Source organism: Nyctibius grandis, chromosome 10 (genome assembly GCF_013368605.1).
Source record: "Nyctibius grandis isolate bNycGra1 chromosome 10, bNycGra1.pri, whole genome shotgun sequence".
NCBI lineage: Eukaryota > Metazoa > Chordata > Aves > Nyctibiiformes > Nyctibiidae > Nyctibius > Nyctibius grandis.
Genome location: NC_090667.1, coordinates 34508951 through 34536884, shown reverse-complemented (window position 1 = coordinate 34536884; position 27934 = coordinate 34508951). Strand labels below are relative to the sequence as shown.

Below are 27934 nucleotides of genomic sequence, written 5' to 3'. Positions count from 1 at the left end.
TCTTTGTTGCGGGGGAGCGTTGCTTTTTTACCAGCATTTGTCATACTTGGCTGGAATACCTTTTGTAACAGGGTTTGCTTTGGCGCTGTTTTGCTTTGAGGGAAGTGTGGTGGCTGCAGGCTGCAGAGGTGTAACCGTTTTGTTTTCTGCATATTTAACACTTAGCAACTAAATGTTCTCCGTAAAAACGGATGAGAACAGAAGCAGTTTGTGTTGTCTTTGAACATTCCTCCTAAGATCTGAAGATACTTTCAGGTGTGAGTTAGGCTCTCACACAGCACCCAGCGTTGTCAGCCTGCCCGGGTACGCGGGGGGCGAAGGGAGCAGCGGGGACGTCTGCCCATCCCGCAGGACGGGGCAGCTCTGCCCGCCGATGGGCAGCGACTGAAGTTCATCGCAGGTCTGGGCAGCAGTTCAGACTCCCATGTTTTCCACCCACAGGGTGCTGCCTTGTTCTCAAAATGTTTCTTGTTTTCCTGTGCCAGTGCAGTTTGGTGCCTCGGATGTGATCAGTGTCGTGCCTCTCTTGCCTGAGAGAAGATGTTGAGATGCTCAAGCAGGTCTGAGGACTCGCTGGCTTTCCTCCTGGCTTTGGGCAAACCTTTTCCTATCTCTGCTTCCACTCCTGTGTCTAAAACGGGGTTCCTGGCACTGGGGTTAATGGGCACTGGTGGTCCTCTGCCGCTCAGCGGTGGGTGGTGGGAGACACACGCACAGATTTGGCTGCTTCCATGGCGTTTTGGCCAACAGCAGCTTGCTGAACCTCTGAGGTGTCGGCTTATTTCTCGAGTTGAACACTGTAATATTTTCACCCCTTGCAGGGGTGTTACCAGACATAATGAATTCATACACGGAGAGCTTTGAGCTCTCCAGATGAAAGGCGCTGCAGAAGTGCTAAGGATTATTACTTGTGGTTCTAATTTATTTTCCATCAAAGGGATGAGAGGGGGGAGAAAATGCCATTTGTTCTGGAGCTGGGAGCAGGAGTTTGAAGTCTTTTTTTTTTCTTTCTTTTCCCTTCCCCTTTGTGTGTTTCTCTGAGAATTTCGTGGAAGTCCCTGCTCTGTCTTTTCTTCTCTGGGCACTGATGTGTGAAGCAGCCGGCCCAGTGCTAATCACCAGAGACTTCAGGAGCTGCAGCGTGTAAGGAAAGCGCCTGCCCTGGTGTTCAGCAGTGACCCATTTCTGGGCATTGTGAATAGCTGCCAGCTTCAGCGCGAGCTCGGCGTTCACAGTAAAGGGAAGATTTCACATGGAATTTTTTCTGAAGAGCATCTGTCATCACCCTGAGCCCTGTCTCCTCGGGTTCTGCGGCGTTCAGCAGTTTTCCTTTGCAGTAGCTCAGTCTTGTATGCTTTGGGAATTCCCACCCTTGAACAGTGGCAGATATTTCTCCTGGTATTATTTTTTTCTAGCCAAGTAGCAATAATTTCCAAGGGGGTGGGAGAGAACGACAGTGAGGGGTTAGGAGGTGCGCTGGGAAACGTGCTAAATATTGAGAACTAAATAGAAGCAGGATAAATGGTGGATTATGACCATTCCTGCAAAAATCCTCATTATTGCACGTGTGGTTTCACTGCTTTAAAAGGCTCGATGGGGACAGGCCTGTGGATCTGCGAGCGGGAGCCGGCCCGTGGTGGTTTTACTGCTGCTTTTAGAAATACAGCTCTGCCTGTGACTTGATCTGAGCTGAGGGTTGTCTCTTCAGATCGGCAGAAAGCCCGGGATGACTCTGTGGTTGGAGCTGCTCGTGGCACCAGCTGAGTTTTCATGTTTCACTTTATCAGTACTGATGTTCTGATGCAGAATCGCTTTTTGTGCCTTTCGTCATCGGTTCAATATTGCCTGTGGGTGCTGTAGAGCTGGAGAAGGGGCCTCTGAAATGCTGGTTCCCAACAAGGAGTTCTGCCGCTGTGGAAGAGTTGGTCTTGTTTGGGGTCGTTGGGGTTGCACTAGCAATCTTCCTTCTCTTTTCTGTAGCTTTTTGTGCCGTACTGGTCCTCCTGGCAGTGGTTTTGCTGGGGCTGCACTGGGGCTGGAGCGTGCTCACCGTACGCCTGCCCGTGCTCTGCCGGGGTGGTTTTGGTTACAGCCTGGACAGTGAGGACTGCCTACTCGTTCTTTAATCTGTGTGGCAGCAGCGTCTTAACTTTTGTGATGTAAATTGTCCTGCGGCAGTTTTCATATCCTGTGATAAGAGTAATTTGCTGGCCATGGTTACTTTGGTACCACGTACCGTGGGAGGTGTTTCTCCTGGGGCCCCTCTGTTCCTCCCACGGAGGTGTCCGTGTGACCCACAGCCCTCCTGTGCCCAGGCATATCCCTGCAGGTCACAGTGCTTGTGTGCAGAGGTACCCGAACAGCTTCAGGCCGTGAGCGTGCCACGGTGTACCCGCCCGTGCTGACCAGGGTGTGCTGTGCCATGCAGCGGTACCGGTGCGGTGCTGGGAGACAGGAAGGGGTGCACCGGGGACATATGGTTATAAAACTCCTCACAGAGGATAAAACCATAATTATCTAACTTTAGGTCCTCTGTCAGGAACTCCAGCCGTCTCTTATGTCCCAGAAATAGGTGTGCTTCAGTTTGGGACTGCAGCCCTTCTGCTGGGCTCTCCTTACAGCCCCAGGAGTGCGGCTCAGGCTGATCCATTGTGCTCCTCCTGCTTCCAGCAGCCTCTCTGCCTTGCCTTTCCCTGCACAACAACATCTGATGACCTCCAAATTTTGGGTGCTTCTTTGGTGCCCATCCTTGCCCCCGCTCCCCAGGCAGGCTGCTCGGAGCAGAGCCCTGCGGAGGGCTGCGCTGTGCCAGGGCTCCCGCTGGGCACTGGGAGCGGGGTTGCTAGGAGTTGCTTTTTGCTCAGCTGTGATTAGGTTTTCCGAGCAGCAAACCCCTCTGCTGCTGCTGTGCTTAACATGCCAAACTCAATTATATTGAGAAGAGAGTTTAAAAACAGGCTTGTGTCTAATGTACAGTATTTTGGCAGCAATTAGCTCCGAGTTTTATCATTTTCCCCAAGGTGAATATGAGAGCGATCAGTTATGCATGAGAAACTGCTCCATCGTGAGAGGAGGGCAGCTTCTAGCGAGGATAAAAGGGTTTGCACATACTGCAGGGCATGTTTTTAGGTGCCACCTTGCTTGAACGTCTGTGTCCTTCCCAGTGAAATGACAGGTATTAAACCCTGGTGCCGTGGCGAGGGTCCAGCGCAGGGGTTTGTTCCCTGGTACCTCTTCTCCTTCAGTCCTCTTCCCTTCTTGCCTTTTCATACGGTGTTGCAGTACGCTGTTAAATACACCCAGGTATGACAGGGCTGATGTTTCTCTGGGACATACAATGCTTTTTTTGGTGTTTGATGTACACGTGACCGTGCAGAACAAGGGTGGGAGTGTTTGCGTGACCGGCCCCTTCCTTGATGTTCCTCAGTGCTGTGATCTGGGATTCCACGCCAGCCTCGCTCGGACGTTCAGGACATACCTGTCTGCCGAGTACAACCTGGAAACCTCCCGCCACGAGGGCCTGGACATCATCGAGAACGCCGTGGACAACCTGGACGCACGCAGTGACAAGCACACCATCATGGACATGTGCAACCAGGTCTTCTGCCCTCCGCTGAAGTTCGAGTTCCAGCCTCACATGGGGGATGAGGTAGCGTACTCACCCGAGGGGCTGCAGGTGCCTCGCAGCCCGGCCTGGGCTGGCTTCCTCCTCTTCTTAACCATCACCGTTAAGTTGTATCTGACTCCTTATCCCTCTGTGCTGTCTTCACAAACTGCTATTCGTGTTCCCTTTCTTAATGAGGCACTTGGCTCATTAGGGCTCCTCCTTTCAGTCTCCCTCTTGCTCCGTATCTCTCCCAATTAGGAAGCCTGTGGTTTGATTCTCAGCTGAGCTGCCCAACAGATTTCTGAAGTGGAGCTTTAATTTACCCACTGTAATTGGAAGGCTTCAGAGTGCAGCTTTCAAATGCCGGGTAGAAAATGCTTTGTGCTGGCCCAGGTCCAGGGCACTGCTGATTAGGGTGACACAGCCTCCTTAGAGGCTGCGAGGAGCTTGTTGGGTGCTGGAGAGAGTCATTTAGGTATTTAGATGTGGATGTCTGGCCAGTGCACAACCCACTGACTGCTCTCCTGTCTCTCTCTGGCACCGCTCCTGTCCCAGGTGTGTCAGGTCAGCGCCCAGCAGCCTGTGCAGACCGAGCTGCTGATGCGGTACCACCAGCTGCAGTCACGACTAGCCACCCTCAAGATAGAGAATGAAGAGGTAAGATGTTGCTCTGGGTCTCGTGTTTGGCCTCGTAGGCAGCATTGCTGAGCCTTTTGCTGTTGTGCAGGGGTTTCCTGGTGTGCTCGGGTGTGGGGTCCTTCCAGCGACAGTGCTGAGAGCTCCCACTGACCACAGCTAGCGCGGGAGCGAGCCCGGTGCCTAGGAGCTGCCTGTTGGCCACTTGTTTTGGCTCAAGATCTGTCTCTTTCCCAGTCTGCTTCAAAACTGTGCTGTCTTCTGTTTCTGATAGGTACGAAAAAACTCTGGATGCCACAATGCAGACTTTGCAGGACATGCTGACGGTGGAAGATTTTGATGTCTCAGACGCCTTCCAGCATAGTCGCTCCACTGAGTCGGTCAAATCAGCTGCGTCAGAGACCTACATGAGCAAAATAAACATCGCCAAGAGGAGAGCCAACCAGCAGGAAACCGAAATGTTCTATTTTACAGTGAGTCTCGTCTCATGAGATACAGGACACAAAGCATTAATTGCTAGGGCTGAGTCCCATTGTAGGTGCTCATTACTGAAGAGCAAGAACCAATTCAGTCTCTTTAAGTATTTGTCTTCTGCCTGATTTGGAGTTGGAATGCATTTCTCAGCGGCAGGGTAGTGCAGATGGACTGACAGTCCAGTGTCTGCCTTGTTCTTCTTGAAGGAACAACTGGAGCAGCCAGTTGTGACTGAAAACTTGCAGAACTCAGCAGGAGTGGCTCAGAGCAGGGCAGCAGGCTCCAGGCAGCCTCGCAGTGTGTCGCCATTCAGTGCCTGGCCCTGGAGGCCTTTGCAGTTTTGAACCATCAGCCAAGCCTTCCTTTTCTGGCCTGCACAGCTGAAGTCTGCCCTTGGCCCGTGGATGCATGGAACAGTCATTTGCATCTCATACAGAAGGAAGCTGCGCCAGCCTGGCTTTGCAAGGCCTGGCTTTGCAAGGCCTGGCTGCTGTGTGTGTGCTGGGTCTCCCCTGCAGCCTTGGGCCGGTGCTTCACCTCCAGGCAGATCTAAGGCGCTCTGTTATCGTTCTTGAAATGTGAGTAATAAGCCACCAGTTAAGACAGTCTCACAGTGAAACGAGGAGCTGTGCTGCACAGCCAGTGTCACCCAGTGCATAAAGCATCTGACGGTCCCTGCCCTGGGGAGGCCTCGCGCCCGGGGAGTTCTCGCTCTGCATCGCTTGTTTGCACAGAGGCGAGCGCCTGTCAGCGGGCTGGGAGCCTCTTCGATCTTCCAGGCCATTCCCAGAAGCCTGACAAAAGAAAGCTTGCAGGAGGTGCAGCACCAAGGAGACCGGGGTGATAAGATCATCAGGACGGTGGCTGGAGCAGCGAGAAGTGATTAGACCGTGTTGGTTTGTCAGAGCCTGTCAGCCTCGCCGAGCCCCCTCCAGCAGCCCCCCGGGCAGACGTGTACAGCAATTAGGGACTATTTTTGCCAAGAGTCTGAACTCACCTTGTTTGTTTTGTTTTTAATTCTAGAAATTTAAAGAGTATTTGAATGGCAGTAACCTTATCACGAAGCTCCAGGCTAAACACGACCTGCTGAAGCAGACCCTTGGAGAAGGTGAGTCGCGGGGCTCGGGACGGGGAGGAACCTCCCATCACACGTCATGATTTTAAACCAGGTCTCATCTTTCAGCCTTGCCTGCTGTCTGTGTTTTTCTGAGTGACTGATGGCTTCTGTGGTTGGCTCCTGCTACTAAGTGTAACCAGTGACGTGCAGAATCATTATTTCCCTGGAATTTTACTCTTTTCCCACCTGTCTTTGGGAGTGCACGTAGAGAGATTTGTTTGAATCTTACACTGTGTGCCAAAGTGCTGTGTTACTTCTCCAGCAAAGAGGTTCCCACCCACGCCAACCCTCTGCCCTTTCCCTTTCTCTCCCCCTTCTTCCCCCCTTAGTGCAGCCCTGAACACAGGTATTTTCTTGTCCTTGATGCTGTGCTTCTCCGTTACAGATTTGCCAGCAGCCTTGTTGATGTGGTAGGCCCCTTGCCCTGCTGGCTGTAGGTTTACGACTTGCTCTAAACCAGAACTGCAAATCATTCTTGTTTTTAAAACTAACTTTTCCACAGCAAGCTTTTATTACTCCAGATAATTTCAGAATTTTGGTTTAGAGCACATAGACACGAACAGGCTTCATACAACAGAGGGGCAGTAACTTCTGAGGGAGGCAGGAGCACGTGGCTCCAGGTGGGATCTGCCACTGCTGGGGTAGTGATGTGCAGCCATGTCCCTGGGAGAAGCTTTCAGCTCTTTTAAAGGGTTTTAAAAAATTGCATTATTTCCAGTGTAAAGAAGACGGAGATGAGTTAGTGTCCTGATTTTCCAACGGAAGAGAATATATTTAAATTAAAATACACAAGCGGTCCATGGTTGTGCTTTAACAATACAAAAACTGGACGACTCAGCTCAGAGTGAAAAAAAAAAAAAATAAAAAAACCCAACCTTTTTGTTGGCCATTTTGCCAAACATATTTTCTCTGCCAAATTTATTTAGCCTTAAAATCCACCTGCTAGTTAGATCCTGGGGTATGTCCCACTCAGTGAACAGTGAGCCAAGTCAAGGCACAGAAGGTGAGCACAAGGAAGGCTGCAAGGGTACATACACAGGGCTCCATTAACGTATTTCTTTTGTCAGGAGTTTCAGTATTTATGTAGCACCTTAACCAGAAGGCTCTGCCCAGAGATCGCAGATCTTAATGCAGAGAAGAGCTCTGCTTATTGGAGACAGTGCTAAGACTCCTATGGATCGGTGCAAGAAGTGATGAATCTGTTGAAGATTGATTTGATCCCATCCTGGTCTCTCACACAAGAGCTGTACTAATGCCATACTTAGGAGGAATAGTGCAGGGTCAGGCATTTTAATTCTCTAGAGTGGTGCAAAAGCAGCCGTGGAAGATTTTCACATGAAAACGTTCCGAGTTTCTCCCAGGCCATGGGATCATCCTGCTATGTAGGCGTTCAGCAAATATTTAGCCCAGAAATGCCAAATGCTGCGTTGCAGCGTGAGCTGATTCTCATTAGGAAGAAGTCTGGGTTTGCAAAACACTCATGTGGAATTCTTTTCTTTTTCAGTGAGGAATTGGCTGCAAGCTTGCTTTCCGCAGGTGCCAGGGAGAGCAGGAAGGAGGCATGTGCAGCCAAATGCTTCCTCTTATGTCCCTTAGAAAAAAGCAGAACAAACCAGCTTTCCTGGCTTGGGAGAAAGGCACAAACAGCATGTGAAATTAGTTTTTTTTTTTTTGGTGGAATGACAAATACTTTATAAAATGAACAGATCTTATCAGTGGTGATATGCTGCTGTTTATATGAAATCCAAGCACTAAAAAATACACGAAGGGAATGAGGATATTGACAGCCAGCACAGAGTCTGCCTGATGGTGATTCGTGGACTGTTATCTCAGAGGAAAAGCCGGGGCACTGAATACCCCGCTGCACTCAGGTGCTGTTAGTGGTCCTCCATGAGGCAGCTGGATAATCTCAGCAGCCTCCCCAGGGGCTTCAGCCCTTATCAGGCTGCCCCTTCCCTGCTTGGGCTTGGCCAGTCCCCAGCTAGTGTCGATGAGCACTTATTGCAGAGGACCTCAGTGCATCTGGTTATTTACAAGATGGGCTTCATGTTGCAAATAAACCTTCAATATCAGTGGGAATCGAAGATGCTTTCCCTCTCTTGTGGCTGTCTTGGACTTCTAATATGTCTTTTAGTGGCAGGGGTTTGTAGAGCGACCAGCATCTCCCCAGCCTGCGGCGCCCTCGGGCACAGGCACCTTCTTTTTGCTGGCTGTTAACCCAGGGCTTGCAGAGCCAGAAGTGTGGGAGTGCCTGTGTGAGTGGGTTGTAACAGTCGTTTGGTGGTGACTAACGTGGAGAGATGATAGAAACTTGTGTTTCTTCATAGGTGAAAGAGCCGAATGTGGAACAACCAGGTGAGCGGTTTCTTCCACTTCATCTGCTTTCGGGAAGGGCTCGCGCGGGCAGGAGGAGGGTGGCCGTGGGAAGGGTGGTTTGCTTTGCTGCTGGTACAGCTTCACAGGGTTCAGATCTAACCATCTTCCAGCCCCCTGTGCTGGCAGGATGGAGGGCAGGCAATCCCCGGCTCCCCACACGCTGCCCTGCTTCTCAGCTGCGTTACCCAAAGTGGATTAATTCGGGTGATGACAAACAGGCCCTTGTTTGTGCTGCGGTGTAGTTTCTGGCTGACTGGCTCTGAAGTGCCTGGAAGTGCTGTGTCAGCACGGGGCTGTGCAGAGCCTTGCAGCACAGCCGAGGTTGGGTCGTGTTCAGACAGTGCAACACAACGGTGTCCCCCCGCTCCCTGCCATCCCTGTTCACTTGAGGACTTTGATGTGCCCCCGGGAGCCTCTCCCAGCCCTGGCTGCTCTGCCTGTGTTCAGACTTCCATCCCTTGCAGCAGGAGATAGTGCTCGGGGTGAATGTCACAGGGAGGAGGCTTTGATCTGTGTCCAGCCCATAAAGCATCTCCACAGAGCTCTGGTGGCTGGCTACGAGTGTGCTGGTTTTCTAACAGTAAGACACAGGCCAGCAAAGCCTCCAAACCTCTCCCCAGAACACGTACAACCTCTCTCTGTGTTATCTTTTTACAACCCTGTTTCAGTGTTTAATAAAATTTGCAGTACCAGCAAAAAAAAACCCATTCTGTGTTAGAAATGCTGAAGCAGATGGCGAGGCCTGGGCTGCCTTGGCAGAGGGCGGCGGGGTGCCTCGCTCTCTCTCCTGACCCCCTCGGTGCCCCACATGGCTGGTGGTGGGCTCGGGCCCTCGGGGTGTGCCAGGCAGCGGCTGAGCCACTGAGCGAGGAAAGCTCGCCCAAACGGCTGGGTGAAATCGGAGGGGAGAATTCGCTCGTGTGCTTTGCTCATCAGGAGCGGGTGCCCGTGGGGGGGTGGTGGCGCAGGCCAAGACAATCAGAGGGATGTCTGACTGCCTCCTACGCGAGGGATGATGGCACAGCTCCCCGCTGCTTCTGTTTGCTTTTGTTTCAGCAGTCGCTTTTACTTCACAAAGGAAAACAAACCAGCAACAATCTCCCCCTTGTGCAGTGTAGGCAGAACAACCTTCCCACTAGATACAGCCGGAGGCCGGGCTGCCCTGGCCGCCCTGTGCCAGGGCATCCCCCGGGCCAAGGAGATTACAGCAGCGAACGGCCCTGGGGCTCTAGTCTGCAGCACGGGGCTGCCCCGCTGAGCGTCCGGCGGGCGCGTGAGTGGCCAGCAGTCATTTCTGCTCCTCAGTTACCAGCTGAAGGAGTGGGAGAAGCTATAGGAGCGTGGAGTCAAACTGCTTAACTGAAGGCATCTGGTTAAGGAACCAGCGGATCACAGCTGTCACCTTTGCCTCGTAGCTCGGTGTAAATTGTACGTGTCCATTTGACTCTGTGAGAACTTTTGCATGAAGGCTGCTAGCACTCATTTTCGTTTGCAGTCGTGATCTCTCCTCTACAGACATTAATATAGCCCGGGGGTAGAAGACAGATCAGAAATCGGTTAGAGATTTTGTGCTGGTTTTCTCCCTTTTCTAGCTCTAGGCGCTTGGGTCTTAATGTCCTTCATTATCAGAAGGATAAATCAAACTGTGAATAGTGTTAATGAAAGCAGCCCTCCAAAGTCCTGGCCACTGCACTAAAATAAGTCACACGTTTCCATGGCCTCATTTCCTGAAGCAATAGGTGCCTGTTACCCTTGCTGAGGTCAACGGGGTCTTCAAGGCCTGTTCCCGTGACTGGTGAGGACCCTCAATCACTAGCTGGTGGGGCCATGCCACTTCCCAGTGTGCATGCCGGCCTTTGCTGTTCTTAGAGTGGCTGGTGGGTTTGCTCGGGTGTGTTGGCCGGGCTCACCTTTTTGGTTGGTGGTTTGGACCTTGGGAATGCCTGCCAGAAAGATGGAAAACCATTCACATCCCTGGGAATGCCTCCCAGACAGAGGTTAGCTATAGGGAGGTGGAAGTGTTCCCACTTCCCTCTTTCTGGCCATCTATGAGCAGAATGAGGTCCATTTAGGAATAAGCAGGAATACCCCGGTGTTTTCCAGGGGTAGCTGTGATTTATTTTGGATATATCAAGGAATCAGTTGAAGTCTTCAGGTGCTCTTCGTGCTTTTTCAGGCTGAGAGAGTGCTGAACGGATGGAGGTAGGAGGCAGGTGTTAAAAATGCTACTGAGCACCAATGCCTTCGTTTTACTTCTAAAATGTCGTCGTGGAATAGTTTGGGTTGGAAGGGACCTTTAAAGGTCATCTAGTCCAACCCCCTGCGGTGAGCAGGGACATCTTCAACTAGATGAGGTTGCTCAGAGCCCCGTCCAACCTGACCTCGAATGTTTCCAGGGAGATGGGTCATCTACCACCTCTCTGGGCAACCTGGGCCAGTGTTTCACCACCCTCATTGTAAAAAATGTGTTCCTTATGTCTAGTCTAAATCTACCCTCAGTAGCACAAACGCTGAGCAGCAGTTTTGGTATTTGGGATCTCAGAATTGTATCTGCAGGTTGTGGGTACCAAGGACGGTTGTGACCAGCTGTGTTCAGCACGGCTTTGTTGAGTCCTCACAGGGGATTTTTCTGTTTGATTTGTTTCTTATTCCCAGTCATAACCTCTGAGATCTCACCCTGTCATTGCATTTATGTTAGTGTTTTGTTGATTTCTTTTGTTCCGTTTTCTCCCAGGCCCCCATGTCTTCCCCCTAAGCCACAGAAAATGAGGAGACCTAGGCCTCTCTCAGTCTATAATCATAAACTCTTTAACGGCAATATGGAAACGTTCATTAAGGTACTCGCTGGCTGACAGTAAGAGTTTGTGAACGCTGTGAATGTAATGGCAGCTTTCCTGTCCCGACTGCTGGCCGCTTCCCTTCCTCGGCGGGGGCTCTCTGGTCCTCCCTGCACCCAGCTGATGTGGCCAGCTCACACTTTGCCTCGGTGACGATTTCTCTCCATCACTGTCCTCGCCCCTCAGGTGTTCCTTGAATTCCCCGTCCCGTGGCACCCTGCATGCCCCGGGGCGAGGGTGGCAGTGAGGACCCTCGTGCTGGCTGGCCGGCTGTGTGGCACGAGGTGCTCTTGGCTGAGCGTCCCCATCCTCCAGTTCTGCTTCCCTCCCTGGGAGGGAAGATCAGACAGCAAGGATAACCCAGCCCAGCACCCTCAAAGGATCCACAAACCCCCCCCCCTGCCCTTTTTACACACGTTTTTGGTGGTCGTCTTCCCCCGTGGCTGAGGGGGAAGGTAAAAAGACTTATAAGCTCCCAGAAAGCATCTCCCCGCTGTAAGGACCAGCAGCCTTGAGCTGAAATACCCTGCCTATGGGTGGCTGCGTGCGAGGGTAGACGTGCTGTCTTCATCCTTCAACAAAAGATATTAATAATAACTGTCCCACTGGCTCGTCTCCGTGCCAGCTGCTGATAGTTGCTCAGTGTTTAACCTGCGCTGAAGAAAGCTTTAGTGAAAATGCTGTAGGAAGCAGTAATGACAAACTGCTGGATTAGGTACACTGATAGGCCCTGTCCGGCCCCGGTTTATTCTCTCAGGCTCTCTTAGTGCAGCCGTAAGCCTCAGGGCAGTGTTTATAAACAGTGTGCTGTCACGAGTAATGCACAGGCCTGGCTGACAAAGCCGGTAATCTTTTTAATACTTGTAATTATTCCTTACTTAAGCTGATTTTTAGAAAGTAATGCTCATTAAAGTTCAGCCTGTTCAGCGCTGTGGAGGAGGAACTGGCTGCAGTGGAAATCTCGCTGAGCGGATGGGTGTCCTGTGCCAGCGGAGGCTCCTCAGGGGACGGTGCTGGGGGCTGGGGACCCTGCGGTGCCGTGGGGCGCAGGGCTGCAGGTGGCTGCCGGTGCCCCCGTGCCCAGGCAGGGGCTGGCCTTGGCCTCGGGCTCCTGCGAGTGCCGCAGGTTCAGGGAGGGAAGAAATTGGAGAGGCTCTTTGTGTGGGTTGCCAAGGCTCGGGTGCAGCATCCCAGGCGGGTTTGGGAGGGAGGGGGGACAGCCTGAAGGCTTGAGTTGGACCTTGCTAAGCTGCCATTGCATTTGAGCGTTCATGGCCTCCGAAAGAGATGCTTACCTCTAACTGAACTTACCCTTGCTTAATCTTTTCTTTTTTTCCCACTCTGCTGCTTTTTTGTGTTCTCAGAGGAAGGAGGAATGCGCGAACGAGAAATCAGGTATTTACTGGAGGCCCGTCTGTGAGACGGAGTGAATTAACCAGAGAGATGCAACTGTACCCTACTGGGAAAACAACCAAACGAAGCCCCAGGGGGAATAAACATCCACGTAGGCAGTCAGACAGAGCTCCTGTTCCCCCTTGAGCTCCCTCCGCGAGGGGCCTGGAGAGAAGCGGCTTTGAAACAAAAGCCAAAAGCCATCACAGGTTCAGGTGCAGGCAGTTCATTTCACACACTGTGGTGGTTTGGGGTTTTTTTTTAGCATCTGCTGACAATAGCTCTTTCTTTAGGTGGAAGTATTGTTGTAAGCTCTGTCACTGGAAGCTTATTTCATCAGACAGGTATAGCACAAGTTTCGTTTCGGCTCAGCATGACACCTTTGAAATGGGATAGCTGTGATCCTGTTGCATCAGTCCCCTGTCTCAGCCAGGCAGTGAGCAGCAGTCCCTCACACACTTCAGGGAAAGCTTTGTCTGTGCATAACTGACCACACATAGTGTATTCAGCACTTTTTGATGGCTTGGTGTGTGTAACGCTTCCTTTTCTTGCCTGTCCTCTTACTAAACTCAATGGCACTGATTTTCAAGTCTCTGTTTTTGCAATCTTTAACGCATTTCCCATGCTTTGTGATCAATAAACCAGTGATTTTTTTTTACTTTTTCCTTTCATAAAGGATTCAGGACAGGCTATTCCTCTTGTAGTAGAAAGCTGCATTCGTTACATCAATTTGTACGGTAAGTTGATTCAGTAATATCAACAGAAACTTTCTGCGAAGGAATTAAACGCTTGTAGTTAGCAGTGAAATAAAGCAGAGGTGCCCGCAGCCCTCGCTACGTGGGCTCAGGTTATAATTACAGTGGCATTGACTGTGATGTAGCACTGCATGACTGACAAATATTTAGGTCTCGTTAGCACTTATTCAGGTTAAATTGCTCGCTCAGGCCCTTGGCCAACAGGAGCCCTTTCGGGGCTTTGATCTGGGGGCCTTGATTGGGGAATATGAGCAGGACTGAATTGTAGCAGGCTGTCCCCTTCCTGCTCTCTGAGCCTTTCTCTCCAGGTGCACTGACTCCTGGTTTCTGCTGTTCTTTACCAGAAAGTGCCGTGTAACAGTCCCACAGATCTTTTCTAAAGCGTTCTTCCTTTGCAGGCCTTCAGCAGCAGGGCATTTTCAGAGTTCCTGGCTCCCAGGTGGAAGTCAATGACATCAAGAATTCGTTTGAGAGAGGTGGGTTGGCAGGGTGTGCGGCTGCCGCTGGGACGCCGGGTCCGAGCAGGTCGGCGGTGGGAGGTTCAGTGTGTGCTGGGTGCATCAGACGTTGTGTAAGGTCTGTGCTGAAGGCCTTTGTGCTACGAGACACGAGGAGGTTTTCTCCCGTTCTAGGTATCTCAGTGTTGTATCTCCAGCAGTAGTGAAGAGTCACTTAGGGAAAGAGTACGAGAAGTAGGGGTAGGTGCAGAGATCTTTTCCACAGTCATTCAGAGCATGAAAACCTCAGCTGAGAACCATAAAATAGTTTGTTGGAGATCCATTTTCCTCCTTCCTGCAGCGGTTTGACAAGGGAGGAGCAGCATTGCCACGTGTACCTGGTGGCAGCGTCGGTTGTGGAGTTGCCAGAGATTCTGTTGAGGAAACCACATCAAAGATGTGAGGCTGGGTGACAGCAGGATGGCTCTGCCCTGCCCTGTAGTGAAGGTGAAGCTGTGAAAGGGACAGTCTAGAGGGGGGTAATGGCCTCCACGGCATTAACCTTTGAGCAGCATGGAAGGATCAGGGTGAAGGTGGCCAGGCCAATGAACAAGGCAGTGGTGAGATTGTCAGAGGCTGGAGGATTTGCCAATTTAAGAGGAATCAATGCCCAAATCCCTTAGGTTTTGGAAGCCTTTCATAGATTTAAGTCGGTACAATGCTATCCAGAACTGTTCAATCTATTCCAGAGGCATAATTGCATCTTCCAGCCAAGCCTGTCTTCTCCAGCTGTCACCCACCGTTGTTTAGATCTGCTCAGCGCTCTGAGCTGTTGCCTTAAACACTAAAATGCACTGGGCTGGAAACTGTGAAGGAAAATCGATGAATGACATCTATAAACTGGGCTTTTGTAGGTAGGGCTATAGCATGTCTCAGCACGATGCTGTGTGACAGAGCACCTCATTAAACTCTCCTCTTGCCGGCAAAATGCACAGCATTAGCATTCCACACACGGGGCGGGGTCTGAACTGGGGGAAATTTGGGGTTTCCACTGAGTTAGTAACAAACACTTGTGTTAGTCCAACTTGATAGTAATGCTGGAAATCAAAACTCTTCTCTGGGCAGGTGAAGATCCCCTTGCTGATGATCAAAATGAACGTGACATCAATTCAGTGGCTGGAGTCTTGAAGCTGTATTTCCGAGGACTGGAAAACCCCCTCTTTCCTAAGGAAAGGTTTCAAGATTTGATATCTACTATAAGTAAGTATATGTGAGGGCTCTTCCTGGAGAACAGGGTGGGACAAGAGAAGCAATAAACAGGGGGCAAGTACACGTGTCAGGCGGCCGTGGCTGCTGGGACCCAAAGGGGTTTCGCTGCTCTAGCTCGGTGTCTTCTACTAAACATAGTGACATCAATAACTCATGGCTACTCACAAAGCTTCTCCGACCCCTGAGGTCTGCAGAATTGCTTTCCACCTCACTTGATCAGCTGTTCTCCAGGTGTTTGCTGTGTGCATTTCCCATCCCAAAGAAAACCAGAAGGTGCTTTGGGATGTGAGCAGAGGTAGAAGCTGAGGGTTTTTAATCATGGAGGGTCTGGGACTGATGTCAGGGAGAGCCTGCTTGCTTCTTGTTCTGTCTTGAATTCTCCTCCCAGCTCCACTCGTTCCTCTGCAACTGGAGAAAGAGATATCCCAGCTGGGGTTTATTTCTCTCAGTACCTTGTAGTGATGACACTTATTTATTGGCAAGTCGTGGAAATGACTCCCCTGGGGGAAAGGAAGAAGGCAGAATGAATCTGGTGTTTCAGAGATGATGGAGGAGCGTGTGGCGCGCTTTGGCTGCAGGATGACTTTATTTCACAGGAGAGGCATCGGGGTTGTCTGGGGTTTCGAGTGTCTCGTTACGTGGGTAGCTCCAGGGGGGCTGACTGGTGAACATGTGCTGAAGCCCTTCGTTTGGCTCCTTCCCCCCTCCTCAGTGTTAATGGGTGTAACTGCTAGAGATTTAGTGATGTCAGGGGAGACAGATGATATCTAGAGGGGAATGACGCAGGGATGGGCTTGTTCCAGGAGGAGAAGAATTTCCTCTTACTTTTCAAGAACAGTGGTTTTATGTAGTAGCTTTAGGAAATTTCGCTGTTGCCTTTCCGTTCTGGTGTGTAAAGCAGCGCAGCACACCCGTAACACGGCACACAAGCTGTTTCTGCACCAGTTCCATGCTCCGGGCCAGCAGTTCCAGCCTGGGCTGCAGCGCTCGCTCCGGCTGCCCTCCCCGAGGGGCTGGCAGCGGGCAGAGCGGGACCCCGAGCTCAGAGGAGGGGACGAGTCCCCTTCCGTGCCAGGAAATGTGCCCGGTGCTCGGTGATGGGAGCGTCTGTGTGCTTGCAGATAGGCTTGTGCTTTGGAACCATCCCTAATTAATGCCAATTTGCACAATTTATTAAGCTTTTGGGAGCTTTTCATTGCAAACATCATCTGTTAGTTTTCTGGATAGCAGTATCTTCTCTCTCTATTTTTTCTCATTTTAGCAAGACTCTTCCTTTTCCTCCTCTGTTTTTTTCCTGCTGCCGTTGCTACCTTTCGATTAAGGATAGATTTAAAATGAATTAAATTGCCTTGTTCCCATTAAAAATCTGACCTTAAGTGCATCTGGAGCTCTGCATCTGCAGAGCCGCGTCGTTCCTGCCGCCGTGCCGGGGAAGCCGGGCGTGCTGGTGGCGGGGGACGGGCTGGCTTTTCCTTTTGCCTTCTGGGGGACTGGGAGTTTACTTGGAGGCGTTTCTCAAATGCACATGAGAAACAGATGGATAGAAAAAGCACTTTGTGGAGGTTCGTTCAGGGGTGTGCCTGTGCTGTCGAGTGATTGATGATTACTCTGTTAATTCCTCTGAATTACGGCCAGTTGAAACATTTCTGCTAAGGGAAAAAAGGCAAGTGCTTCGAGACAGTTTGTTCCTCCGGGTTTCAGAACAGATATGTATTGTTGTAGGGTTTTATCCACTTCTTATTTATTTGATTTTTTTTTTTTTTTACAAACATCCTCAAGTGAAACCAAACTGAAGCAGCAGAGAACCCAGTAAGCAATAACAGGGGATAAATACATTCCTCAAAAGGAAAGATTTCCAGAATGAAATAGTATAAAGATTTCAATCTTTGGGATGAAGCCATGTTTTGCTCAGAATTTTTGAACAAATGGCAACCCAGCTACACGTTATCAGAGGATTTTTTTATGGTTAGCAAATGTCAAAGTTTAAGCCAGCATAATAAAGTAAGCATCTCAGGAAGGACCTGATGGTTAACCCGTAAGAGTAACGTGAATAAAAACCTCATTTAAAAATCTGCCCTGGAAAACCAAGCGCTGCTCCCCTTTTCCAGTGCTGTATTGACTCAGGGTTTGGAGAGGTAGAGAAGCTGTTGAGGAATGAGCTAAATAATGTTTAAACAGTTATTTTAAAAATAAAACTATGGAAATGTCTTTGCTGTTATACTGAATCTAAATGTACGTATGAATTCCCCCGTGGAGGAGCACTGTTTCTCTGCTTGCACTTCAGTGGTGGGTCAAATCTGGGAACGGGCTGTGGTTTTCCTTGCGTGGGGGCTCCTAGACCTGGAGCAAGGCCCTCTGGTGCCGTGTTGTCTGGCCCTGAGAAGGTTTAAAGCTGTGCATTCTCTCCATGTGTTCCAGAAATCGAGAGCCCTACCGAGAGAGTGCACCAGATCCAGCAGATCATCGTCACTCTGCCCCGGGCTGTCATCATTGTCATGAGATATCTTTTCGCTTTCCTTAATCAGTGAGTCTTTTTTTTCCTCTTTCATTGAGTTTCTCCTTGCCCTCCTGTTCTTCAGGGCTTCCCTGTCTTTGTTGCATGGGTCCTTTTTTGTTGTTGCCATGGAGAGTTGTATTTTGCTCCTTCCTCAGCCTTGCCTGGCCATGGCTGGGTGCTCAGGGAAGATGTACAGCACGGCGATGGTCGCTTTCTTGGGCGGGGGGGGTTTGTTGATGGGAGATTTTTCTGAGCAAAGGGGGAAAGTTGTCACTGCACCTCCCTAACGCTTGTGCTTGCAGCTTGTCGCAGTACAGCGACGAGAACATGATGGATCCCTACAACCTGGCCATCTGCTTTGGGCCCACGCTGATGCACATCCCAGACGGGCAGGATCCGGTGTCCTGCCAGGCCCATGTCAATGAGGTCATCAAAACCATCATCATTAACCACGAGGGCATCTTCCCCAGCCACAGAGAGCTGGAAGGACCTGTCTACGAGAAGTGCATGACTGGAGGAGAGGAGTACTGGTAAGGAGCGGGGGCAGGACTTCACGGCTTGCAGGACCTAAAGCCAGGTCCCCTTGTTAGGGTTGTTCTGGCGCTGTACGTGGGGAGTGAACCTGTGACAGAATGCAGGGCTGTGCCTTGATTCCTGGTGGTTAGAGAACTGAGCCCAGCTCACACGAGTGTAGGAGAAGGGCTTTGGGAGCAGGTCCCCGGGAGGATGGGGTGTGAGGAGAGCTTTGGGAAGTTCAGACTTAGTAGTCAGGGCAGCTGAGCACGGTGCTGGGGTGAATTTGCCCCTCTGCAGAAGGGGGACACCTTTGTGCCTGTGTTCCTGTTACACGTTAGAGTTAGGTGTTCAGGTGATGTACACTTGGTATGCTCGTGCTGGTTAAGAATCTTACTCCATACCAGGCCATGGTTCTTAGCTACAAATACCTTCATAAAAGTAAGAGGACTTTGCACACCTAACCAATTAGTCTCTCCTGGTTTACATCAGTCTTGCTTTTCATTTTAGCCTTGCCGGTGAAAACAGAGGCAGTTTCACCGAGTTTTACTTTTCATTTTTCTCATGCTGACTCAGCATCACAAACCTCAGTAGAAATGTGAGAAGAAAATTGTTTCCAGCGTGAATATTTATATTTATAAAAAAAATCTTTTAGCTGCAGGTTCACAGAAGTGTGTTCAGAGCGAAACAGAATTTTGGGTCAATTCTAACCCAGTTCCTCTTAGGTTGGAATTTTTGAGTAAAGTCCCACAGTTCCATCATAACTGGCTAGCTGGATGAAAACCCTTAGCCCAAAGTTAATCTGAACCTTCCAGTTCCCTTTGTTTTTTGAGTGATGTTACGTGTTTGTCTGGAGGGTGCTGGAGTTCTAAACTGACATTCAGGTCTGAGTTTTAACGAAGCGGCGTTTGTAACAGGCTGGAGCTGATTTGTGTGCCAGTTTTATACATTTCTGAGCCCTGATCCTCCCTGACTGCTCACCCGCCGCCATCCTCACCGATGCAAGCGGAGGATAAAATACTAAAACTCATTGTGAACGAGCGAGTGGGACATTTTAACTCGGTATCACTTTGTGTTTGTTTTGCTAAATAGGAGTAAGATGGTGAGCAAAGAACATGATGTTCTGGGCCGGAAGGTCGTGGTGCGAGTGTCTGCTGTTCTCAGAGCGAGTTCAGAGATCTGCTGCGATTTAAAATGACCACCTCGGTCCTATAAAATAAACCCATAACTCTTCCAAGTGTCGCTGGGGCCAGAATTTCCCTCCACAACTTACTTTTGCTGAGTGCCTGGGGAACAGAACCTCGTTCTTTCTTTGAAAGCAGGGTGTGTTTTCTTTCAGTGACAGCCCGCACAGCGAGCCAGGCACCATCGACGAGGCTGACCATGACAACGGCACGGAGCCACACACCAGCGATGACGGTGAGCCCAGACAGAAGAGGGACCTGCTTTCAGCTGCAGACAGGAGCTGACAGGACTAGGAGATGAAGGAGAGCAAGCTGCCATTCAGCCAATTTTATGCTTGGACGGCCGCATTAATAGCCCTGATAGGAGTTTCTGGGTGATTAACTGCAGTGCAAGTGTGGGGAAGAGGAGCAGCTTTATTCTGTGAATTTACATACTCCTTCTTCGCCTCGCCCCATGCACCCTCCCTGCTGGGAAACCCAACATCTTAGCAGGGCTGTGAGAGCCCTCCTGGGTACCTCCCCTGCTCCGTTTCCTCCGGAGCATTCCCTGCCAATCCTGCATTGGTGTGGGTGTGTATTTGAAGCTGGGGAAAATCAGCCTGCCGAGCAGAGTAACGAGTCGCATCCTGATTGCTGCTGGTGCTGAGCCTGTGGTTAGTGATGGGGTGGATGGAGCAGAGCAAGTTTCCGTGTTTTAATGAGAATGTAACAGATCTGGAGGAACTGGGCAGATTTGCCCTGCTTAGCTTTGTCACTGCCCATCTGCCAGTCTCCAGGTGGGGTTTAAAGTGATGGGGTGTCTCAAATAATCATGGTACATTAACTGCGTGCTTGCTGGCTCCAGTAGTGGCTAGAGGTAGCTGGGTCTGGGAGCGAAGTGAGGTGCAGTGCAGGTCGCTCCTGCCAGTGCAGAGAGAAATGCTGTCGTTGCTTTGCAGTCGCTGCAGCGGTTTCTGTGGGACTCGGTGCTCCCAACTGGGAGCAGGTTTGCAGAAGAGCTGGGCTGCTCCACGGGCTCCTCTTCGGGTGCACCAGCAGCTCTCACTGCGACGCCCTTGGCGAGGGACTCAGAGGTTCCTGGTGTGCTCACGACCTCCCAAAGTGAAGTCCTGCCTCAGCCCTCTTGAATTTCAGGCCCTGAGCTCCCAGTTTGTGAATCCCTGGTGTCTGGTAGAGCTTAAATTAGAAAAAGTGGAGAAGTGGTGAGGTGGAGTGCTGGGAAGGTCTGCAGATGTGGGGGTGTGATGCAGAGCAGCTGCCTGGCCAGAGCTGCTGTCATCGTTTCTGTATGGATCCCCAAAGGGGGATTCGTTACTCATCAATAATTCAGGCCAAACTGTCTCCAGGATAAGGGAAGGAAGAGAAGGTAAGGGGGGCTTTGATCACCGTGTCTGACACGGCTTGACAAGATCCCCATCTGGAGGATAATGGGGTTCTGTAACCGAAGAAATCGCTTCATAGGTAGAAAATGGGACGGCGGGTGATGATGCCATATGCACACAGGGAAATTTCAACTACTCCCCATCTGGTTTGTAGCTTTTTGTAATTGCTGGTAGTTTGTGAGTCTGTAAGAGATTCCGGGAAGGCTGGAAGAACAAAAAGAATTGATCAGTCTAAAAATAAGATGGTTTGTAGTCAGTGTAAGATGCCCTCGGGAAACTAGGGCAGCAGCATTAGTGCTGTTCTGGTGAGATGCCTCTTTCTAGGATTTATTGTGTCCTCGTGATTGTTGACCTGAGCTGTTCTCTATCTGTGCTTCTCTCCTTTGCAGAAGTGGAGCAGATTGAAGCCATAGCAAAGTTTGACTACATTGGACGATCTCCCCGAGAGCTCTCCTTTAAGAAAGGGGCCTCACTCCTCCTGTACCACCGGGCGTCGGAAGACTGGTGGGAAGGGAGGCATAACGGTGTGGATGGCCTCATACCCCACCAGTACATTGTGGTGCAAGACATGTGAGTAAAGTGGCATGCGCTGGCCCAGGATGTTAAATCACAAACCTCCACTTCAGCTGCCTAAAATATGTGGTCAGATTTTCCCACATTTAACGCCTTTGCTGAGAAGTCTGGACCTGTTCACACCTGCCTCTCCATGGATTGGCTCAGATTGCTTCTCGTTCAAGCTGATAAAGCCAAGCACTAAATACTTCAGTGTGCCCAAACCCCATTTGTCATTGACTCCTGAAAGCGGCATGACCCAGGCTTAATATTGGCCTTGCCCCCTGCGCACGTTGAGCTGGCGTGGTTCGGTGCCCCCCTGCCCTGAGGCAGGTCCCAGGGTCCTTCGCCAGTTCCACTTGTGTTACAAGTCCTGTACCACACTCGTTAATGTGTCAGCTGCAGCGTGGGGGGATGTGGAGACGTGGTGTTCGCTTTCTCCAGGCTCTGGGCACTGTCTGGGGTTGTGGCCTTGGTCCAGCCCTTCGCTAACGAAGCCTGGAGCTGCTGGAGCGGTGATGTTCAGATCCACGTTGTGGCTGGGCCCTGCCCTCCCTCCCGGGGCAGAGCCCTGTTGCTGAGGGGAGTCTCCTTTTCCTAGGGACGATGCGTTCTCCGACAGCCTGAGCCAGAAGGCAGACAGCGAGGCGAGCAGCGGGCCGCTGCTGGACGATAAAGCCTCCTCCAAGAACGACATCCAGTCTCCGACGGATCATATCGTGGACTATGGCTTCGGGGGAGTGCTGGGCCGGTAAGGAAACGCTCATTTTCCCATGAACACATTGGTGGTCGCTGCCACTGCGGGGAGAGTCGGTGTGTGGTGTAGGGCAAGACGGAGGGGAAGGCTCCAGTGAGCGCTGCAGAGTAGAGTGAGCGTGGAGGGGGTTTTCACGTGCATTGCTAATGTAGATCTTAAGAAAAGCAGATACAATGCTGTCCCTTTCTTGGCACTGGCTAAAATGTCTGTCTTCCCTCTTGCCTTAGTCTTCTGGAGCCGAAAGGCTCGAGTTTGGTTTGATCTGAACTCTCGGAGCTGAGCGATTGTCTTGCAGCATGCAACCAGACGCTTTCCATCTGCCGGCCGGTGACCTAGTCTTGTGATGGATTCTTTGCAGAGTGAGATTGAGGTCTGACGGCGCAGCTATCCCTCGCCGTCGAAGCGGGGGGGACACCCACAGCCCACCCCGAGGGATGGGTCCTGGCATAGACACTCCTCCTCGAGCGGCGGCCTGCCCTAGCAGCCCCCACAAAATACCCCTTAACAGGGGCAGGATTGAGAGCCCCGAAAAGCGCAGAATGGCGACATTCGGCAGCGCAGGCAGCATCAATTTCCCAGACAGGAAGGCCTTGGCTGATGGCCACCCGCTGAGATCGACCTGTGGATCGACTAGACACAGTAGTCTCGGAGATCAGAAATCTCTAGAAGCAGAAGCGCTTGCCGAGGTAAGAGGGTTGTGAAGCGGCTCTCGGTGCCCAGGGATCGAGAGGCTGTAAAAGGAAACTCACTTGGGTCGTGCCGCAGAGCCCCTTTGTCCCAACACACTGCACAATTACAGTGCTGTGGGGGCTGCGACGGTGTAAAGATAAAAATGAGCAACCAGCAGCTTCCCTGCTTTCCCAGCTGTACTGGTTGGGCTAATAAATGATGCTGCCTCCCTCCACAAACCTGGCTGCTCTGAAACAACGGACAGAAACGTTCGATCCGCCACTGAAGTGCGCTGGCAGCTCCTGCAGAGAGGGAAGCGCGTTATCTTCCTCTGCTGCTCCATAAGGAGCTGAGGAGGAGAAGACTGAATTTGCCCAGTCAGAATTTGACTGATGCTCAGTGTTTGGAGAAAGGTGCTTCAGGTTTGTTGGTGGCTTTTTGGGGCCAGGACCTCCAAGTGTGTCTAATCCCAGTCTGACACCTCCAGCCGTGCAGCAGCATCGGCATCACATTGGGCTGTCGGTTCCACGGCGCTGCCATTCACGTTTCCTCCAGCGTGGCCTGCAGGTCTCCCCTCCCTGCCGCTGGCAGGAGGCGCCAGCCAGGTACCAGTCGGGTTGTGCCAAACCTGTTAACGTCCCGGAGAACAGTCCCTTCACGGAGCCGGCTGCAGAACGCTCCAGCCCCTCGGGGACCACGTAGTTCGTGCCCAGTCCCTGTGGATGTGTGCCAACAGCCGTGGGCTGGGCTGGTTTGGGGCCCAGGGGCTGGGCGTGCTCTGGACAGGCTGTTCAGCATCCCCTGTTTCGGCAGTTCCCAGGGGGTTTGCTTCATGCCACCCTCTGGGCACGGGAGCTGCGGGACGGTCGGTGGTGCCCAGGCAGAGGGGTGCAGCTGCTGAGGAAGCCGCTGCCCACCCCTGGCAGCAGCTCCCGTGCCCCGGGGTTTGGCAGGCTGGGGTATGGCGAGTCAGCTGCTTTCAGTGGGATAATTGATGGTGGTTGCAGGAAGGAAGAGCTCTTACTGCCCTGTTTGCTTCTCCACCAGCCACGCTCCTTCTCTTGCTCTGCAGCACGCTGCCCAGCTTCTCTGTCCGTCGCCTTGCGTTTGGTGGGGTCAGTTTAGAGTCACGGTTGTAGCACAGCGCGTGCCCTGAGCGATGCTCGAGCTGGGCCACCACATCTGCCTCAGGACGGGGTGACAGCACGCACCAAGTCCCCGGGCTCGGCTGGTGGGCAGTAGGGTGGCACCCCGGGGCAGTGCAGGGCTGTGGGGTCCTGGAGTCTGCAGAGGGGTGGGTGAATGCTGAGGATGGAGCACCTTGTGCACAGTTATCTTGAGGTTTGGGTTGGGTTTTTAAACCTTGAAAAAGGTTCTCACTCAGCTGACATAAATCGATACTTACCTTGAAGTCTGTGGGACTGCTGGACCTGGTGGTCCTGAGGCTTAGCTCTGGGAGAATGTTTTCACTCATTATCTGAACAGCTTAATAGAATTCACTGGAGCTGACTTGATAATTATTTCCCTTCTGCTGAACGTTATCTGAGGCTCACTGAGTGTCTTGTACACGTTATGAAATGAAGGGCTCATCTGCACAAGGGCAGCGAGGAGAGCTCACTAGAGCTGCTGACCGATTCAGTTGCCTCGAATCCCCTTTCAGAGGGGCCTGAATCAGTTCAGGTGGATTTAAGCAAAGCCAGACCAGGGCTCTCTGTGTCTGGCTGTGACTGTCAGCACTACAGCTGGGGGCAGCTTAGCTGATTTACTGTAAATGGGCACTTCTGGTTGAACTGGGTTCACCTTCTGGAGGACTTGTGGGGGCCGTGCCTAGGAGACACGGCGGGCGGTGAGGGGCTGGGGCCGGCCTCACCTCGGCTGCCTCCCCCTGCCCAGGAGAGGCCTTGTCGCTGCCTCTCTTGTGTTCATGGTGAGCTGCCATCGTGCTGCTCACCACACAGACATCCCTGCGCGCTTCCACCCCGCACGGGCCGTTGCCCTGCAGGCAGAGGGACAGCGGGGTCCCGTGCGTCTGATGGAGGCTGCAGGGCCTCCTTTATGGGGAAAAACCAGCCTCATTGCTGCGGGGGAGAGGGGAGGTGCCCTCTCGATGGAGGTGTGAGCAGGCTGGTGTTCACCCCACCGCTCGTGGTGCTTGCTCCTTTTGGAGCTGGCGACCAAACTCCTGTCGACATGGGAGACACGGGGTGCCTTTGTGCGCCAGAGTTTGGGCCTTACATCCCCTAAAGCTGCTCCTTTGCCCGGAGGCTCTGTTTGAGGTCAGAGACCCCCACACAGACACACATGGCAGGACGGGGGCCCTCTCCCTGGGGTGGGGTGCGGGAGAGCGGGGTGACGCTGCGGCACGGTGCTGACGTCCCTTTGTCGGTGGCGTTTGCAGGACATCGAGAAGACCATGAGCACGGCGCTGAACGAGCTGCGGGAGCTGGAGAGGCAGAACACGGCCAAGCAGGCCCCCGACGTGGTCCTGGACACGCTGGAGCCCATGAAGAACCCCCCGATGGGCGCCGCCAACTCGGAGCCCGCCAGCCCCCTCCACACCATCCTGATCCGGGACCCCGACGCTGCCATGCGGCGCAGCAGCAGCTCCACCACGGAGATGATGACCACCTTCAAGCCCGCGCTGTCGGCCCGGCTGGCCGGGGCCCAGCTGCGGCCCCCGCCCATGCGGCCGGTGCGGCCGGTGGTGCAGCACCGCTCCAGCAGCAGCAGCAGCTCGGGGGTGGGCAGCCCCGCCGTCACCCCCACCGAGAAGCTCTTCCCCAGCAGCTCGGCGGATAAATCGGGCACCATGTAGGGTGAGGCATGGGGAACGTGGCGGGGAGAGCCAGCGGCTCAGCAGAGCCGTGCTCAGAAGGAACCTCTCCCAAAGGGCACCAGGCGCGTGGCCGGGGCCCGGCGGTTGGTTGTACATACGTGTGTGTGTCTGTACATACGTGTGCGCACACCCCCGCCCACGCAGAAACACTTCCCAAGCTTGCAGCCCTACGGCAGGAGGAGGCGGCGGGTCTGTGTGTTGGCACTGGAGAATACACGTGATATGTAGAAGTATATATTAAAAAAAAGTGTACAAAATCCGGGGACTTTTTTTAAAAAGTAGTTTTACCTCAGAAACTGGCTCTGAAATGTCCTCTCTAGAGATGTTGGCTTGATTTGGGATGTTTCCCAGGCTATTTGTGTGCGTGTGTGTGTGTGGAGGTACGTAGCAGCTGTGCGTCGAGCAATACGAGGCCAATCCTGGAATTTATTTTCTGCACCTCTTGACATTAAAAAAATAAATGGGCAGGGGGGAAGATACAGATGCAGTGGGGTTTGTTCCCTGCCGGCCCCTGGAGAAGAGCTGGAGGTTCGTTGCTGCCAGCATGTGTGAGGCCACGGGGACAGAGACCGGCGTCGCCCCGGGAGGGGACGGAGCTGCTGCACCGGGCACGGTGCCCCCTGCCCGCGCCGCGGCGCCCACGGAGCCCTGACCTCACTGGAGATTTCGGACTGAACAAGGACGAGTGACAAACCTGTGGTAAAGCATAGTCACTCACACAGTTCTGAGATGCTTCACTGCCCTTTCCCCACACACTATTTTTTTTTTTCCTTGTTTTTTTCAAAAAAGCTGATGGTATCTCAAGCTGGGACCGAGCAGGCGAGGAGGCTCTGGTACAACGTTCCTTTAGTTGAAGTTGCACATGAGGGTCTTGATTCAGATTGCGTCTTCTTGCATGAAAAGCATGAGCCATATTTGACCATATCAGATGCGGAACCGGTCTGATGATGGGGTGATATTTTGCACTTTCTGTACTGTACTATATAATACAACAGTTTGAGTTTATGCAAAAGAATCTACATTTTGTTTTCCCTCTGAACATTTAACCTAGAGAAAAAAATATGCAGAAAGAGCTGGGCATTGCATGGTACTTTGTCTGATAATCAATTCTCTAAGCGCTGAATTCAAGACACTCTGTGCTTCTCCTGCAGTTTTTTTCTTGTACAGGTTTCCCTGCAATGACCCGCGGTTTAATTTGGTCACTTCCACACGATCACGTACAAGCCCAGTGGGAAACTGGGAAGTGTTCGTCCCTCCCTCCCGCTCGCTCTGGTGTCTGCTGGTCTGTCTGTCCCTGGGCCAGCAGCCAGCGAGCCCTCCTGAGCCCTCCTACGCCCTTCTGGGCCCTCCTGCGCCCTCCTGCCTCACCCAGCAGTCCCCTGCCCTGCCCGGGGCTCTCTTTTTGCTCCCCCCTTCACCTCCCTCCTCTCCCCAGGCCCCTGCAGAGCCCAGCTCGCGTGGCCCGAGGAGCAGCCCGGCTCCCAGGAGGCAGCGGAGGGGCCGCGGGGGCGGCTGAGCCCCCCGGCCCTGCCCCAGCTCCCGCTGGGCTGGGGGCTCGCCCGTGTGCCGTGCCCCATCAGCCGCCCCCATGCCGTGCGAGGCGCGTGTCTGGGCGCTGGCACATCCCTCTGTGCGCTGGGTACAGACCCGGTGTCACACACCCGGCGTTTGTCCCCCCTCCACCCCCCACTCCCCCCTTGCCCCTCTGTATATATCGCTGTACTTGCTTAAACGCTGGAAAGTAACTGTTAACATGTAAACTGTACAAAAAATAGGCTCCGGTTAGGTGAAAGCCAAGGCCACTCACCAAATCTTTGCACTTAGTAGGTAGCTCAATGTAAAAATAAACCCCAATAATAATCATAAAAAAGAAATAAAAAAAAAAGAAGCCGCGCAGCGACCCTGTGGGTGCGCGGTGGGGAGCAGTGTGTGTGTGGTGACTCTGTCCTTGTTCTCGTAGGATGCTGTAAGGGGAAAGGGGGTTTATGTACCTGTCTGTAACTCCGCTGACAGCTGTAATCACCGCGGCTGGCTCATACTGATGGTTATTTTCCTCCGTGATTTCCCCCCGTGTCCACACACAGGCTCACGCCGAGGCCAGCGCAGGCAGCAGCCGCTCGGGCTGGTCTGGGGGTGACCCAGGGGGGAGGGAGGGAGCCCGTTTGGCAGAGAGCTGCGTGTTCATGGCCAGTCGTTGTTCTTTTCTTTCCATTTAGTTCCTGGAGAACACTCTGTCAGTCTTCTGCTTTCTTGATACACTTTCAGAGATGACTTGATAGCAAACCCATGTTCGTTAGGGTTTTTTTTTCCCCCTCCCTTCTTACTTTTGGAGATACGGTACAAGTCCCAGTGTCTTTCTATTAAATTATTGCCTTTCGTTTTCCTTTGGTTTGTTTTGTTGCGGGTTTTTAATACAATTGTTTTCTTATCTTTAAGTGCCTTTTTGAGCACCAGAACAAATGCTTGGAGTCGATGTCCTCGGAGCTGTACCCGTCATGATTTCCTTTGTACAGTTGTGTTGTGCTGGGGGTGATCGATTGCTTTTAAAGTCCTTTTTGATTTTATTTTTCTTTTTTTTTAAAGAAAAGAAAACCAAGACGTTTTGTTGAAGAATAAACTACCCCTTTTTCATACGGTATTCAAA

The 27934-nt window shown here is 52.1% G+C and overlaps 1 protein-coding gene across 1 annotated transcript in view; it reads left to right on the top strand.

Moving 5' to 3' along the window:
- SRGAP3 (SLIT-ROBO Rho GTPase activating protein 3) overlaps window positions 1-27672 on the top strand; it is a 91375-nt gene extending 63703 nt beyond the window's left edge. The window contains exons 7-22 of the mRNA XM_068408482.1: window positions 3428-3649; window positions 4163-4281; window positions 4518-4716; window positions 5741-5825; window positions 8162-8189; window positions 10945-11047; window positions 13116-13176; window positions 13593-13670; window positions 14757-14891; window positions 17319-17424; window positions 17700-17927; window positions 19250-19329; window positions 20866-21046; window positions 21630-21779; window positions 22144-22471; window positions 24853-27672. Of these exons, the coding sequence (XP_068264583.1) occupies window positions 3428-3649; window positions 4163-4281; window positions 4518-4716; window positions 5741-5825; window positions 8162-8189; window positions 10945-11047; window positions 13116-13176; window positions 13593-13670; window positions 14757-14891; window positions 17319-17424; window positions 17700-17927; window positions 19250-19329; window positions 20866-21046; window positions 21630-21779; window positions 22144-22471; window positions 24853-25269 (2520 nt within the window). The 3' untranslated portion in view covers window positions 25270-27672. The remainder of the gene's footprint in view (window positions 1-3427; window positions 3650-4162; window positions 4282-4517; window positions 4717-5740; window positions 5826-8161; window positions 8190-10944; window positions 11048-13115; window positions 13177-13592; window positions 13671-14756; window positions 14892-17318; window positions 17425-17699; window positions 17928-19249; window positions 19330-20865; window positions 21047-21629; window positions 21780-22143; window positions 22472-24852) is intronic.
- The last annotated feature ends 262 nt before the right edge of the window (window positions 27673-27934 follow it).